The sequence below is a fragment of the Rhinolophus sinicus genome, linkage group LG15 (genome assembly GCF_036562045.2).
Source record: "Rhinolophus sinicus isolate RSC01 linkage group LG15, ASM3656204v1, whole genome shotgun sequence".
In the NCBI taxonomy this organism is placed as follows: Eukaryota; Metazoa; Chordata; class Mammalia; order Chiroptera; family Rhinolophidae; genus Rhinolophus; species Rhinolophus sinicus.
The window spans coordinates 47883797-47895749 of record NC_133764.1 but is presented as its reverse complement, the minus strand read 5'-3'; the positions used below and the strand labels follow the sequence as shown (position 1 = coordinate 47895749).

Here is an 11953-nt window from a genome sequence, read left to right as displayed (position 1 = left end):
TGGCAAGCTCTTATCATCCCGGAGTCTTGGTTTCCTCAGCTTCTAGGTGGGGATAATGAGCTCAGGCTCAAAGGGCAACATGAGGATTAAGCGAGACCACGCTCTGGAAAGCACTGAGCGCCCTGCCTGGAAGGCTGCTCAGCTCACAGCTGTTCTCCTGACGGGAAGATACTATATGCCTCTACAACAGTAAACACAACCCCAGACCGCAGGGCAGAGCAGAAGGCAAGTCGCACCTGCCCTCTCGCTCAGCTCCCAGCTTCACCTGCCCCTTTGCTCAGCCCCCAGCCCCTCTTGCAGGCCCACCTGCTTGGCAGATTGGGTTTGCTGGGGAAATAATCCACCCTTGTCAAATGGTCCAGACAATTCCTGTAGCAGAGATAAAACTCTGAGGTCAGGCTCTTTGTGCTTTCTCAGGAGGCTTGTTAGTCAAGGCCCCTCTCTCTCTCCCTAGGAGGTATCATCACGGGCAGGGACCCAGTTAGCTGACCTCTAGTTGTTTTGGCTGGAGCTGAGGCTGCACAACCAGAATAGACTTCCTGGCAAGGGAGGGAGTGGGGATGTGTCCATGGAGGCTCTGCTGTGTCTGGAATGACCAACTGAACTATTTTTCCTGGGACTGAGGGGTTCCCAGAGATATAAGGCTTTCAGCACTAAAACTGGAACAATCCTGGGGAAAATGTGATAGTTGGTTACCATGGCCATATTTCCTAGGTCGTTCTAGAGACTTCTGTGTCTCCTTGAACTTGAGGCTCCTGTCTTCTTACAGCAATCAGGCTTGTTTTCCCAATGCCGGGGAGCCAAACTGAGGCCTCCTCTGGTCCCATAGGCCCATAAAAGGAGACAATGCTGGAGAAAGTCAAGAATGTGGCTAGACTCCCACACTTCTTAACGAGGAGGCTGAAGTCTGGGCTCTGATGACGGGCCCCTTTGAAGAACTGACAAGACTTGGTCTCCCAGCGACATGGGGTGGTGGAGATGAGTCTCGACGTAGCCACCAGTCCAACGGGGCTCCTTTTTTACGAGGCAGGGAAATGTTCACGGGAAGCTAAATAACAGGTTAATGAGGGGTTCTGATAGAAAGTGGTATTAACTTTAACAAGGAGAGAATACTTTGTAAAGGCCAACGCCCACTGGGGCAGAGATATAAACCTGGGTGAGGAGCTGTGTCTCTGCATAGGGGGTGTCCGGCCTGGAAGATCTGTCACTTGTGCCCGGGCTGCTGAGGCTATGGCTTCCAAATGCCTCAAGGCCGGCTTCTCTTCAGGGTCTCTCAAGGGCCTGGGAGGTGCCCATGGGGGCTCTCCTCGCGTGTCCACAATGTACTCCAGCAGCTCTTGCAAGCTCCCAAGCCTTTCCCGAAGTTTCTCTTCATGCTCAGTTGGGCTGGGCAGGAACAGCTGCAGAGCCGCCAGCTGCCTCCCTGTTCTCTGCCTCCCGTCTGGAGGCTTTGCCACCAGCTACAACATGGGTGGGGGCTGGTTTGGGGAGGGCATCCTCACTGGCAGTGAGAAGGAGACCATGCAGTTCCTGAATGACCGCCTGGCCAGCTACCTGGAGAAGGTGCGCCAGCTGGAGCAGGAGAACGCCAGCCTGGAGAGCCGCATCCGCGAGTGGTGTGAACAACAGGTGCCCTACCTGTGTCCCAACTACCAGTCTTACTTCCAGACCATTGAGGAGCTCCAGAAGAAGGTAAGAGGTTCAGAGTGGCTTTGGCTGCTCAGGAGCCTCGTGCCACCAGCAGTGGACTGGGAGCCAGAACACCTGTGGTGGTAGCCCTGCTTCCACGGGGGCACTTCAGAGGTTGCAGAGCATGTTCACACTGTGGCCTCATTTGCTCCTCCCAGTAATCTTATGGGAGGGATCATCAGCCCATTTAACAGATGAGAACACTGAGGCTCACGGTGGTTAGGTGACTTATTCAAAGTGGTCCAGTTGGCAGCTGATGGAATCAGAACTTGAACACAGTTTGTGTGACTTTGGTACCACAGCTCTTTTCTCTGAGTTTTGATTTCTCCTTCTCCTCCTTCTCTTTCTCCTTCTTCATAAGGGGATTAAATTTGATGTGTTTGGTGCAGATCAGGTTTCCTATAACTAACTTGGGGAAAGAAAAGCCTTTCAGAAGTTTCCTTCTTGCCCACATCCCCTGTGAGTCGCAGCTATTTCCTAAGGACAATTTATGACCAAGGAATCAGAGTAAGCTGTTGGTAATGACCTGCCCAGAGCCCCTAGTAGCCGGGGACATAGAAAGACAATAGGTAGCCACCATGCCAGGTCTTTCCTGAAGCATTTCCATGCCTCCCTCTCTCTATCCCAGGTCACAGACACACTGCATTGGAAGGGACCTTAGACGTTTCCTACTCTAATCCCTACAGTATGCCCATAAGCCTTTATGGAGCCTCAGCCACCAACAGTCCGGGGATGGGTGCCACCCTCCCTTCAAAGGCAGCTTGAGCCAGCTTTGGGGCCCTCCAGCTCGCAGAATGTCCTTTCTTGTACTGAAGTCACTAATTTATTTCCCCAGACCCTGTGCACCAAGGCGGAGAACGCCAGGCTGGTGGTACAGATTGACAATGCCAAGCTGGCCGCGGACGACTTCAGGACCAAGTGAGTTGTCCTGCTTGCTCCTGGTTTGTGGGCTGGTAGAACTGGACATAGGTGACACCTGGACTCAGGGTTTTGGCCACAGTTAGTCACTAAGGTGGCATTAAGGTGGGCACACAGCATCAGGCCAGTCTGGGGTGGGATCTGACTTGGGTATAAAACGGAAGTGCAGCTTCTGGTGCCCTGTCATGTGCCTGCCAGGTATGAGATGGAGGTGTCCATGCGGCAGCTGGTGGAGTCCGACATGAACGGCCTGCGCAGGATCCTGGACGACCTGACCCTGTGCAAGTCCGACCTGGAGGCCCAGGTGGAGTCCCTGAAGGAGGAGCTGCTCTGCCTCAGGAAGAACCATGAGGAGGTGAGCATGGGGAGCAGGAGAGCATGGGGAGCTGGTGGGCATGGGGAGCAGGTGGGCATGGGGAGCTGGTGGGCACGGGGAGAAGGTTAAGTGAGGCCACCAGCTGGGAAGGTTAGTGCTGATCCTGGTCTGTGCCACAGGAAGTGAACTCACTGCGCTGCCAGCTTGGTGACCGGCTCAACATTGAGGTGGATGCTGCCCCACCTGTTGACTTGAACCGTGTTTTGGATGAAATGAGGTGCCAGTATGAGACCCTGGTGGAAAACAACCGCCGGGATGCTGAAGACTGGTTCAACACTCAGGTAGGTACTTGGAAACAGTCAATGCAACAGAGACACACGGTGGGTTGCACAGAGGTGACCTTGGGGCTCTGAATCAAGAAACCCAAGTTTGAGTTCCTGCACTGTTTTGACTTCATTACGTATCTTGGGCAGGTTGCTGTCCTCTAAGCAAGAATGTCCTCAAGTGTGAAATAAATGGTTTGGGTTGGGTAATCTGGAAGGTTGTTCTTGGCTCATGATTCGAAGTGGCCTCTGAGGACCTCTGTAGCTGAGTCTCCAGTGATGCTGACCAGGTTCTGCGTGTGCATGTTTCAGACTCAGGAGCTGAACCAGCAGGTGGTGTCCAGCTCGGAGCAGCTGCAGACCTGCCAGGCGGAGATCATCGAGCTGAGACGCACGGTCAATGCCCTGGAGATCGAGCTGCAGGCCCAGCACAGCATGGTGAGTCCTGAGGCTGCTGGGGACCAAGCTTAGCTGCGGATGCGCTCCCCTGACTCTCCTGCTCTGACCACACAGGCAGCCCCCGGGGCTTCAAGTTCTCAAGCATCAGAGATTTTCTGTGCAGGAAGAGGGAGTGAGGGCCCAGTCCCCAGTCACAAATGCCCCAGAGGTTAAAGACAGGAGGCCTGTGGTGCCTGAACATGTTCAGGCAGCAGCTCCTGTACTTGTGTAAGCAGATTCTTTCTGAGTAATTATCAGTTACTCAGAGATATCATTTATAGGGTTAAATGCTCTAGACCAAGCAGGCTACAGGGACTAATTGACTCATCTCAAGTGAGATGTCTGATTGTGGTTCATCCTGGCTCAAAGGGATTCTCTGAGTTTCCATTCTTGGATGCTGAGGCCTCACTGAGACCCAGATTGATTAAGTACTACTTCCTTGCTCCTTCTCTGACCTCCAATCTTCTTCCTCCCTATACAATCCTTGCTCCTACAGAGAGATGCTTTGGAGTCCACCCTGGCAGAGACGGAGGCCCGCTACAGCTCCCAGCTGGCCCAGATGCAGTGCCTGATCAGCAACGTGGAGGCCCAGCTGGCCGAGATCAGGGGCGACCTGGAGCGACAGAACCAGGAGTACCAGGTGCTGCTGGATGTGCGGGCGCGGCTGGAGGGCGAGATCAACACGTACCGGGGCCTGCTGGAGAGCGAGGACTGCAAGTGAGTATCACTGCCTGCTCCCACATCTTCTGAATGCAGTCTACAAAGTTCTGGGGAGATAGCATGGTGTCTGGGAAGAGCCCAGCATTTGGAGTCAGGAGCCCTGGGTTTCAGTTTTGGTCTTATTACAAATTTATCATGTGACCCTGGCAAGTCCCTTTTCTCCCCGGGCCTGTTTCCCTTTTGGTAAAACGAGGGGGCAGGACTAGGTGATTTTTAAGGTGCTCTGAGTCATTGAAAACAGTAACTGGAAAATCATAGTAATCTGAACTTTTTCTTTTTCCTAGGCTCCCCCGTAACCCGTGTACCCCTGACCCCTCGCCCTCCAGATCATGCCTCCCCAGTCTTCCTGTGGCCTCCTGTGGTCCTGGCACAGCCCGTACAACCTGCAGCCCCCGCCCCATTTGTGTCCCCTGTCCGGGGGGCCGGTTCTGAGAGTGATCAGCCCAGGAAACCAAGGCCATTGTCTGCAGGGCTTGGACTTGGCCTCTACTCAATCTTACCCCTACAGCCGAGTTCCTTCTCTTCACGCAGACCCTCAGCCTGACTCTGAGAGGTCTCACTGCACATACGCACCATAAAGTTTCTCATAGCCTGTCACTAAGGCTGGCTGCTACTGAAAGACTCAATTCCTTATCATTTCAACGGCTGCCAGGGCCTCTCTTCTAAGGCCGCCTCCTGGGTCAGGATTTTCTTCTTGGGTGCTGTTTCAGTGGGTTCTGAAATGCAATCGAGGGCTTCTGTTGGTGGAAAAATAAAGCTCATTTGCTCTGGCTCTCGAGGCCTAAGGAGCACCATTCTGGATTGTTGGTTTGTGTCTCTGCTCATGAAGAAGGGTGGTTCTTGGGTAGATTAATGGGGGATGTTTGACCACATACGATGCTGGGGATGATGGGGTACCTGAGCCTCCATTTGGAGTGGGTAGAGGGCTCTAGTGGGGTTTTTGGTTCAGCTTTCCTGATGAAGACCTTTCTCCAAGAGTAGTGTGGTGGCAGGTGTTACCAGACCACTCCTACTACCCTCTTAGTACACACCGTCACTGTGGGATCCCAGAGAAGGATGGGCAGAGCTGGGACCTGTTCATGGGGAAGCATCTTAGGCCACTTTATGAGCTTCATGTCCGTGGTCCTCATGAGAACAGCAATACAAAGTCCCACTCCAGGGTGCTTTTAGCAGTGTTTACATCAAACCCTCTCTTTCCTTGCAGCCCTGTCATGCAGCCCTTCCAGTTCAGCAACCCCTCTAAAAACCCATACCCCACCAAAAGCAGATGATGAGAGAGTGAGCTGGCCATTGTGACTTAAATCCGTAAATTCAGAGATTCTCGTCTTTAAGAGACTCATCATGTTCTTGTGTGCCCTTGGCATCTGAGGAGGCACAAGTGACTTTGGGTACAAAAGCATGTCCGTGTGGAAGTAGGAGCTCCTAGCACCTTGACCCAAAGGCTCTCACTTGTGTCCAGAAGGTCCTCCCCCAACAGACAAGGCAAATACCAAGTTCCATCAATCCCACTGGGAAACGGAGAAGGACGAAGGCAAAATTTTGAGGTAGAAAGGAAGGCGGGTTGTCCCCAGATGGCCACGTGCTCTTTATAAGATGCCAAGAGCACATGCTGAGGAACTTCAGTGATATGAAGAGAGTTGTAATAACACCCAAGGTGGAGAACAGATGGGGGAAAGATGCTGACTAAAGAGGGCCTGAGACCCTCCACCTCTTACGGGTACCCAGGATAGTTCACCCTGATTCAGGTTAAGAATCCTCCCTTTTCCAGCCTCTGTAAAGGAAGGTATGGGGCTTGATTCATGCCAGCCAATCACTCAAGGCATCCTGTACCACCTTAGCTTTGGTTTTCTTAGAACACCTTGACTGGTTTTGCTGAGGAGGATGGTCTCAGGATCATTCAGTTCGTTCAACAAAGCCTTACTGAGCGCTTCCCTGGGCGAGGTAGTGTGCTGGGTGCCAGTGGCAGGACTGCCCTGCACTGGAGAGAGGCCTTGGGATAGGACAGGAAGGAACCCACTCACTGCCTCTTTTCCTACCGACCTCAGTGGTGGGAGGAGGCCAGCTAAAAGGGGCCATGGATTAGTGCGATGAACATGGGCTCCAAACATGAGTCAGACCGACCTGAGTTCAAATCTCAGCCCCGCCACTTACTGCCTGTGAGAGCTTTTAGCAGATGATAGTCCCTTCCTAAGTCTCAGTTTCATCATCAATAAAAGAACACATGACACTTACTGTGCTGTAAGGTCTTTAATGCTTTGCCGAGCATATGCCGAGCATCTGAAAACTGGTCAATATCGTGGATTCTATTCTAGCTGGATGCCTGGATTGTTCTGACAGTGGTTATCCACCTTTCCCCTGCCTGGGGTTTCATTTCTGAGGTTTTCTTCCAAGCAGCGATACCCAGGGTAAACCAGGCCAGCCAAAATGGATATGAAGTTACATGACTTACTAGCTAATTCTGACTCAGAGCAAAGTCAGTGGGGGAAGCCACAGTCAGTGAGCAGTAGATGCACGCTCTCTTGTACACATGGGCTCGTGTACAAGCCCCTGCCAAACCTACCCTAACTCCCTCCAAGACGGAGCTAACCCAATCCTGTGTAGCCCTGCCTGGAATCACTATTTACTTCATTTACTTGTGCTTTTAAATTATAACGCTGTTTCCATTTGGCCAGTTTCCTGACTTTCCCAGAAAACCTGACTTCATTGGTCTGGGATATGGCCCGGTGTTGGGGTTTTCAAAAGCCCTCCAAGGAATCCCCACATGCAGCCAGGGTTGAGAGCTCGTTCACTAGGTGGAAGTCCTTTTGGCCAGGCAGCTGGGAGTTCAGGGGGCTCAGGCAGCTCTGATGTAGACCTTAGTGCTATCTGATCCTCAGGTTACCCTTTTGGCTTTTCCTTAGTTCTGGCTTTTTTCTCTCCTTAAATTTCAAACATCTGAACTAAATTTTTAATTTCAGTTATCATGTATTTAATTCCAATTTTTTATTCTTTGTTCCTCTTTTATAACATCCAGCTCTTATTTCAAGGAGAAACTATCTCCGAGGTTATAAAAAATACACACAGGTATATATATATATAAAATCTTAATAGATGGTTTTAGAGTCTGCGTTGTTTTTGTTTTTCCCCAACTTCCTCTCACTGTTTTGTTTGTTTGGTTGTGTAGTCTTTGTTTTTAATGTTGGAAAATTTTCTCAAATGTCTGGTGATCCTTCTGCTCATATTTAGTGATAAGACACTAAAGAACCGATAGAAGTTGCTATGTGTACAGGTAGGTTGGTACACTGGCTTTTTGGATGATAGAACTACCTAAACTCAGTTTTTGTAGGTCTTGTATCAGTTTCTCTGGGGTCGTCCTGTTTTTTCAAAGAGTGGAGGGAAGGAGACAGTCCTGGGCCAGGCCCCAACATGGATCCTATGTGCCCTTTATTTATTTAAATAGATCTCCATCCTTGACCTATTTAGCCCCAAACTCTCACCAGTATTTCTTCCTTGTTTTGTCTCACTTTCTTGGCTTTCCGTGCATTGCTTTCCCTGCTCTCCCTCCCTGTTTAATATTTGTCCAACAGGTTGCTTTGGCCTTAGAGAGCCAGGGTACAAGGAAAGGCTTTGGATTCAGAGAGACCTGGGTTTGAAAACCGACTGCATAGCCTCTCCCGCTGGAGCTACCTTTCCCTGTCCCCGCTTCGTCACCTGTGAAGCGTACACCGGGTCTGGCACCTTGGCTGGAAACCTGGTCTGCTGTGGCTTTGAATACTCCACTCTCCTTTATTACATCTATTGAATATAGTGGACTTTGCTGAAGATCTCCTGGGGACCACGGGGAGGGACAGCATCCAGTGCACAGCCTCTCACCACCCTCCTGGTGCCTCTCCCTCTAGCTCCTGCCTCTCTCTCCTCTCACCCCTTCCTGACATGAGTGTCCGGGGAACGTCAAATTCTTCTCCTCTTTCTCCCTCTGTTGCCTTGCCAGCGAACATCAAGGCACTTGGGAGCCCACCTTTTACCCTAAGAACTTCTTAATGGATTTTTTCAAGTAAAGACAGTTATGTTTCTGCAAGAGGAATTGTGGTGGCAGGTTGTGGGGGCAGAGCCCCAGAAAGAAGTTTCCAGGCTCTCGGCCTCACATAGACAGGTGTTGGCTCAGGTAGTAAATGGCCAACTGTGATTGCATGGCCATCAGCTGTGGCTAGTTGGCCGTCAGCTGTAACCAGTGAGCCATTGGCCACTAATATAACTGCTGTGGCTATGCTAGGAGAGAGAGAGAAGAGAAGAGAAAGAATGGGGGCTAGCAAGAAGATGGCGGCTGGGCTGGCAAGCGTGGATGGCGGTTTGTGGACAGTGTGGATCCAGCCTCCAGTGAGAGTATAGTGCCGCCAGCGAGAATATAGTGGTATGACTCCCCTACCTATGGCTCCGTGGGTGTTCCTTTTTGGCCTCACCATATCCTGCGTTATGTGGGGAGCGGGACCAGAGACCCCGCAGGCCGTCCCGCACGACAAATGGTGCAGCAAGCAGGGTCTCCCGCACGACAAATGGCGCAGTGAGCAGGGTATGGTGCCAGCCAAAGCTCTCCAAAGGACGGTGGAGCAGTCTGTGTGTATGAACACTGAGTCTCTGGAAGACCAGGAGGAGCAGCTGCCAGAGAGCTGGACCCCCGTGGAGGGGATGGGAGGACGTGGACGGTTCTCCCACCAGCACAGGAAAAGCCATGCAGCTGCTGGAGAGATGGAGCCCCGTGGAGAGGTGGAAAGATGTGGACGGTTCCCCAACCAGCACAGGCCGGAGAAAGCGAAGGTCGTTGCAGCCCTGTGGGCCGGGAGGTTCCTGCTCGGGCAGCCCGGATGCAGGACTTGTAGTCCCAGGAGGTAACACTTGCTGAGTCCTCCGTGGGAGATGAGGGTGAGGTCAAGGTCGTCCCTCACCCCGAGGACAGCCCTGGTGAATGACTATGGACTATGGGGAATTGCCTTCCATCCCTAATTTAATGGACCGCTTGACTGTTTGTTTGGGAACTGTTGTTAGTGGAACTGGGGGATATTTGCTTTTGTCTCTTGACTGGCCGCCATTGAGAATATGTAAGCACCTTGATTGTGAGTCGCTGTTGTTCCAGCAGGGTACCCTGAGAGGCACAGAGAGAGTGGCAGTGCCCTGAGAGCCCTGGCTGAGTCCAGGAAGTCTGGCTGAGCCCTGAAGATACCCTGGCTGTGCCCAGGAAGTCGGGCTGTTCCCAGAGAGTGGCAGTGCCCTGAGAGCCCTGGCTGTGTCCAGGAAGTGTGGCTGTGCCCACAGAGAGTGGCAGTGCCCTGAAAGCCCTGGCTGTGTCCAGGAAGTGTGGCTGTTCCCAGAGAAAGTGGCAGTGCCCTGAGAAATCCTAGCTGTGCCCGGGGAAACTAGTGGTACCCTAAGAAGTCCAGGAAGTCTGGCTGTGCCCAGGAGTACTGGTGGTGCCCTGAGAAACCCTGGCTGTGTCCGGGAAGACAGGTGGTACCCTAAGAAGTCCAGGAAGTCTGGCAGTGCCCAGGAGTACTGGTGGTGCCCTGAGAAACCCTGGCTGTGTCCGGGAAGACAGGTGGTACCCTAAGAAGTCCAGGAAGTCTGGCAGTGCCCAGAAGCACTGGTGGTGCCCTGAGAAACCCTGGCTGTGCCCAGAGAGCCTGGCTGTGTCCAGGATATTGCATTCACCCCAGGCTCCTCGCACACCCGAAGCGCTTGTCGTGTGAGGCGAGAGCCTGTAGGGGTGGAGTGTGGGGGCAGAGCCCCAGAAAGAAGTTTCCAGGCTCTCGGCCTCACATAGACAGGTGTTGGCTCAGGTAGTAAATGGCCAACTGTGATTGCATGGCCATCAGCTGTGGCTAGTTGGCCGTCAGCTGTAACCAGTGAGCCATTGGCCACTAATATAACTGCTGTGGCTATGCTAGGAGAGAGGGAGAGGAGAAGAGAAGAGAAAATGGGGGCTAGCAAGAAGATGGCGGCTGGGCTGGCAAGCGTGGGTGGCGGTTTGTGGACAGTGTGGATCCAGCCTCCAGTGAGAGTATAGTGCCGCCAGCGAGAATATAGTGGTATGACTCCCCTACCTATGGCTCCGTGGGTGTTCCTTTTTGGCTTCACCATATCCTGCGTTCTTATGTGGGGAGCGGGAGCAGAGACCCCGCAGGCCGTCCCGCACGACAAATGGTGCAGCAAGCAGGGTCTCCCGCACGACACAGGTGCTCTTATAACCTCAGGGGTTCTCAAACCTGCCTGGAGGACCTGTTACATACAGATGCCTGGACCCCGCCCTCAGAGCTCCGATTCAGTTGGTCAGGGATACACCTGAGAAATTGCATTTCTAACACGTTCCTGAGCGATGCTGATGGTGCTGCTCTGGGGGCCATACTACGAGAACCACCGCCACACCTTGTTACAATACTAATTACCTCATAGTTTTCTAAAGTGAGGATAAGATGTGCAAATGAATGCCAAGGACTCAGCGTAGTGCCTGGCACTTGTATGCTTTCAATAAGTGCTGGTTATGATTTTGAAGAGTGGTCCAAAGAGTCTTATTGCATGTAGCTGGCATTGCCACCACACTTCTTTCCCTCTGATGCCACTGTCTTCTCTAAATAGTTAATCCAGACAAAGGAACTGGAATTTATGGTTGTTGTAGGAAATCAAACTGAGAGATGATTTAATCTAACCTTTTCAATTTGCATGAGGAAACGGAGGCCCAGAGAGGTCAAGTGACTTTCCCAAGGTCACACAACAAATTAGAAGGTAGCGCCTCTACCTTTGTTTAAACAGTGAAGTTCAGGGAGTAGGGCTGGGTAGGGCTTTCTCTTTCCTGCCCCTTCACCAACACTTCTAGAAATGTAGTCAAAAACAAGACAAGTGCTTATACGCCAATATTACGTTGAGATGAGTGAATGAAGGGTGGCTATGTAACACACACGTATTAAACGTGAAGCACGTGAGCTGGCGAGTATTGCAGGCAAGACCTGAAAACCGCTGGTCTTGCCTGTTGCTTTCTTAAGGAATGCCCAAGGCTTCTCTAATTGGAGAGACCTGCTCCTAATCTCCTGGCTTATAGCTCATCCCAGGGTTGCAAAGTGTCACTTCTCAAGGAAGCTGATTCAAACCGCTTCCCAGCTCAGAGATCCTGAAATGAACCCTCCCTGTTCATCATTGCAGAAAGTGAAAGTAGAGCCTATTCCAGCTTGTCCAACCTCAGTCTATTCAACAAACAATAATCGAACTTGACAACTCTGTACGTGGAACAGTGAGAACCGAAGGGGAGGATCCAGAAAGGGTCCTGATACAGCATCTGCCTCGTGGAGATGTTCATGACATTGATCTCCTTTTCCAAGAATGGGGTCCTTACATTTCTCTTTCGCAACAGTGTCCAGCTGCAAAGATGTCCCTGAGCTTGACGCTTTCGGTCTGTGTCTTGAGTTTGTTCTCTCTTCCCCGATATTATTTCTTCCCCTGAGTAGGAAGATGATTCATGCTTAGAAGCCTCAGAGGTTCTTCTTCCTATCTCCCTGGATTTATACCACAGCCAGTATCAGTGCAG

At 51.8% G+C, this 11953-nt stretch overlaps 1 protein-coding gene across 1 annotated transcript; it reads left to right on the top strand.

The window, feature by feature from the left end:
* Positions 1-1230: 1230 nt before the first annotated feature.
* Positions 1231-4926, top strand: KRT35 (keratin 35). Its single transcript, XM_019747540.2, has 7 exons — positions 1231-1692; positions 2525-2607; positions 2806-2962; positions 3103-3264; positions 3559-3684; positions 4181-4401; positions 4689-4926. The coding sequence occupies exons 1-7, from the start codon at positions 1231-1233 to the stop codon at positions 4834-4836; spliced, it is 1359 nt and encodes a 452-aa protein (XP_019603099.1). The 3' UTR covers positions 4837-4926.
* Positions 4927-11953: the final 7027 nt, after the last annotated feature.

Coding starts and splice junctions, on each gene's coding strand:
- KRT35 (XM_019747540.2), top strand. CDS start 1,231: ATGGCTTCCAAATGCCTCAAGGCCGGCTTCTCTTCAGGGTCTCTCAAG. Junction 2,608..2,805: donor GCGGACGACTTCAGGACCAA/GTGAGTTGTCCT, acceptor TGTGCCTGCCAG/GTATGAGATGGAGGTGTCCA. Junction 2,963..3,102: donor TCAGGAAGAACCATGAGGAG/GTGAGCATGGGG, acceptor TCTGTGCCACAG/GAAGTGAACTCACTGCGCTG.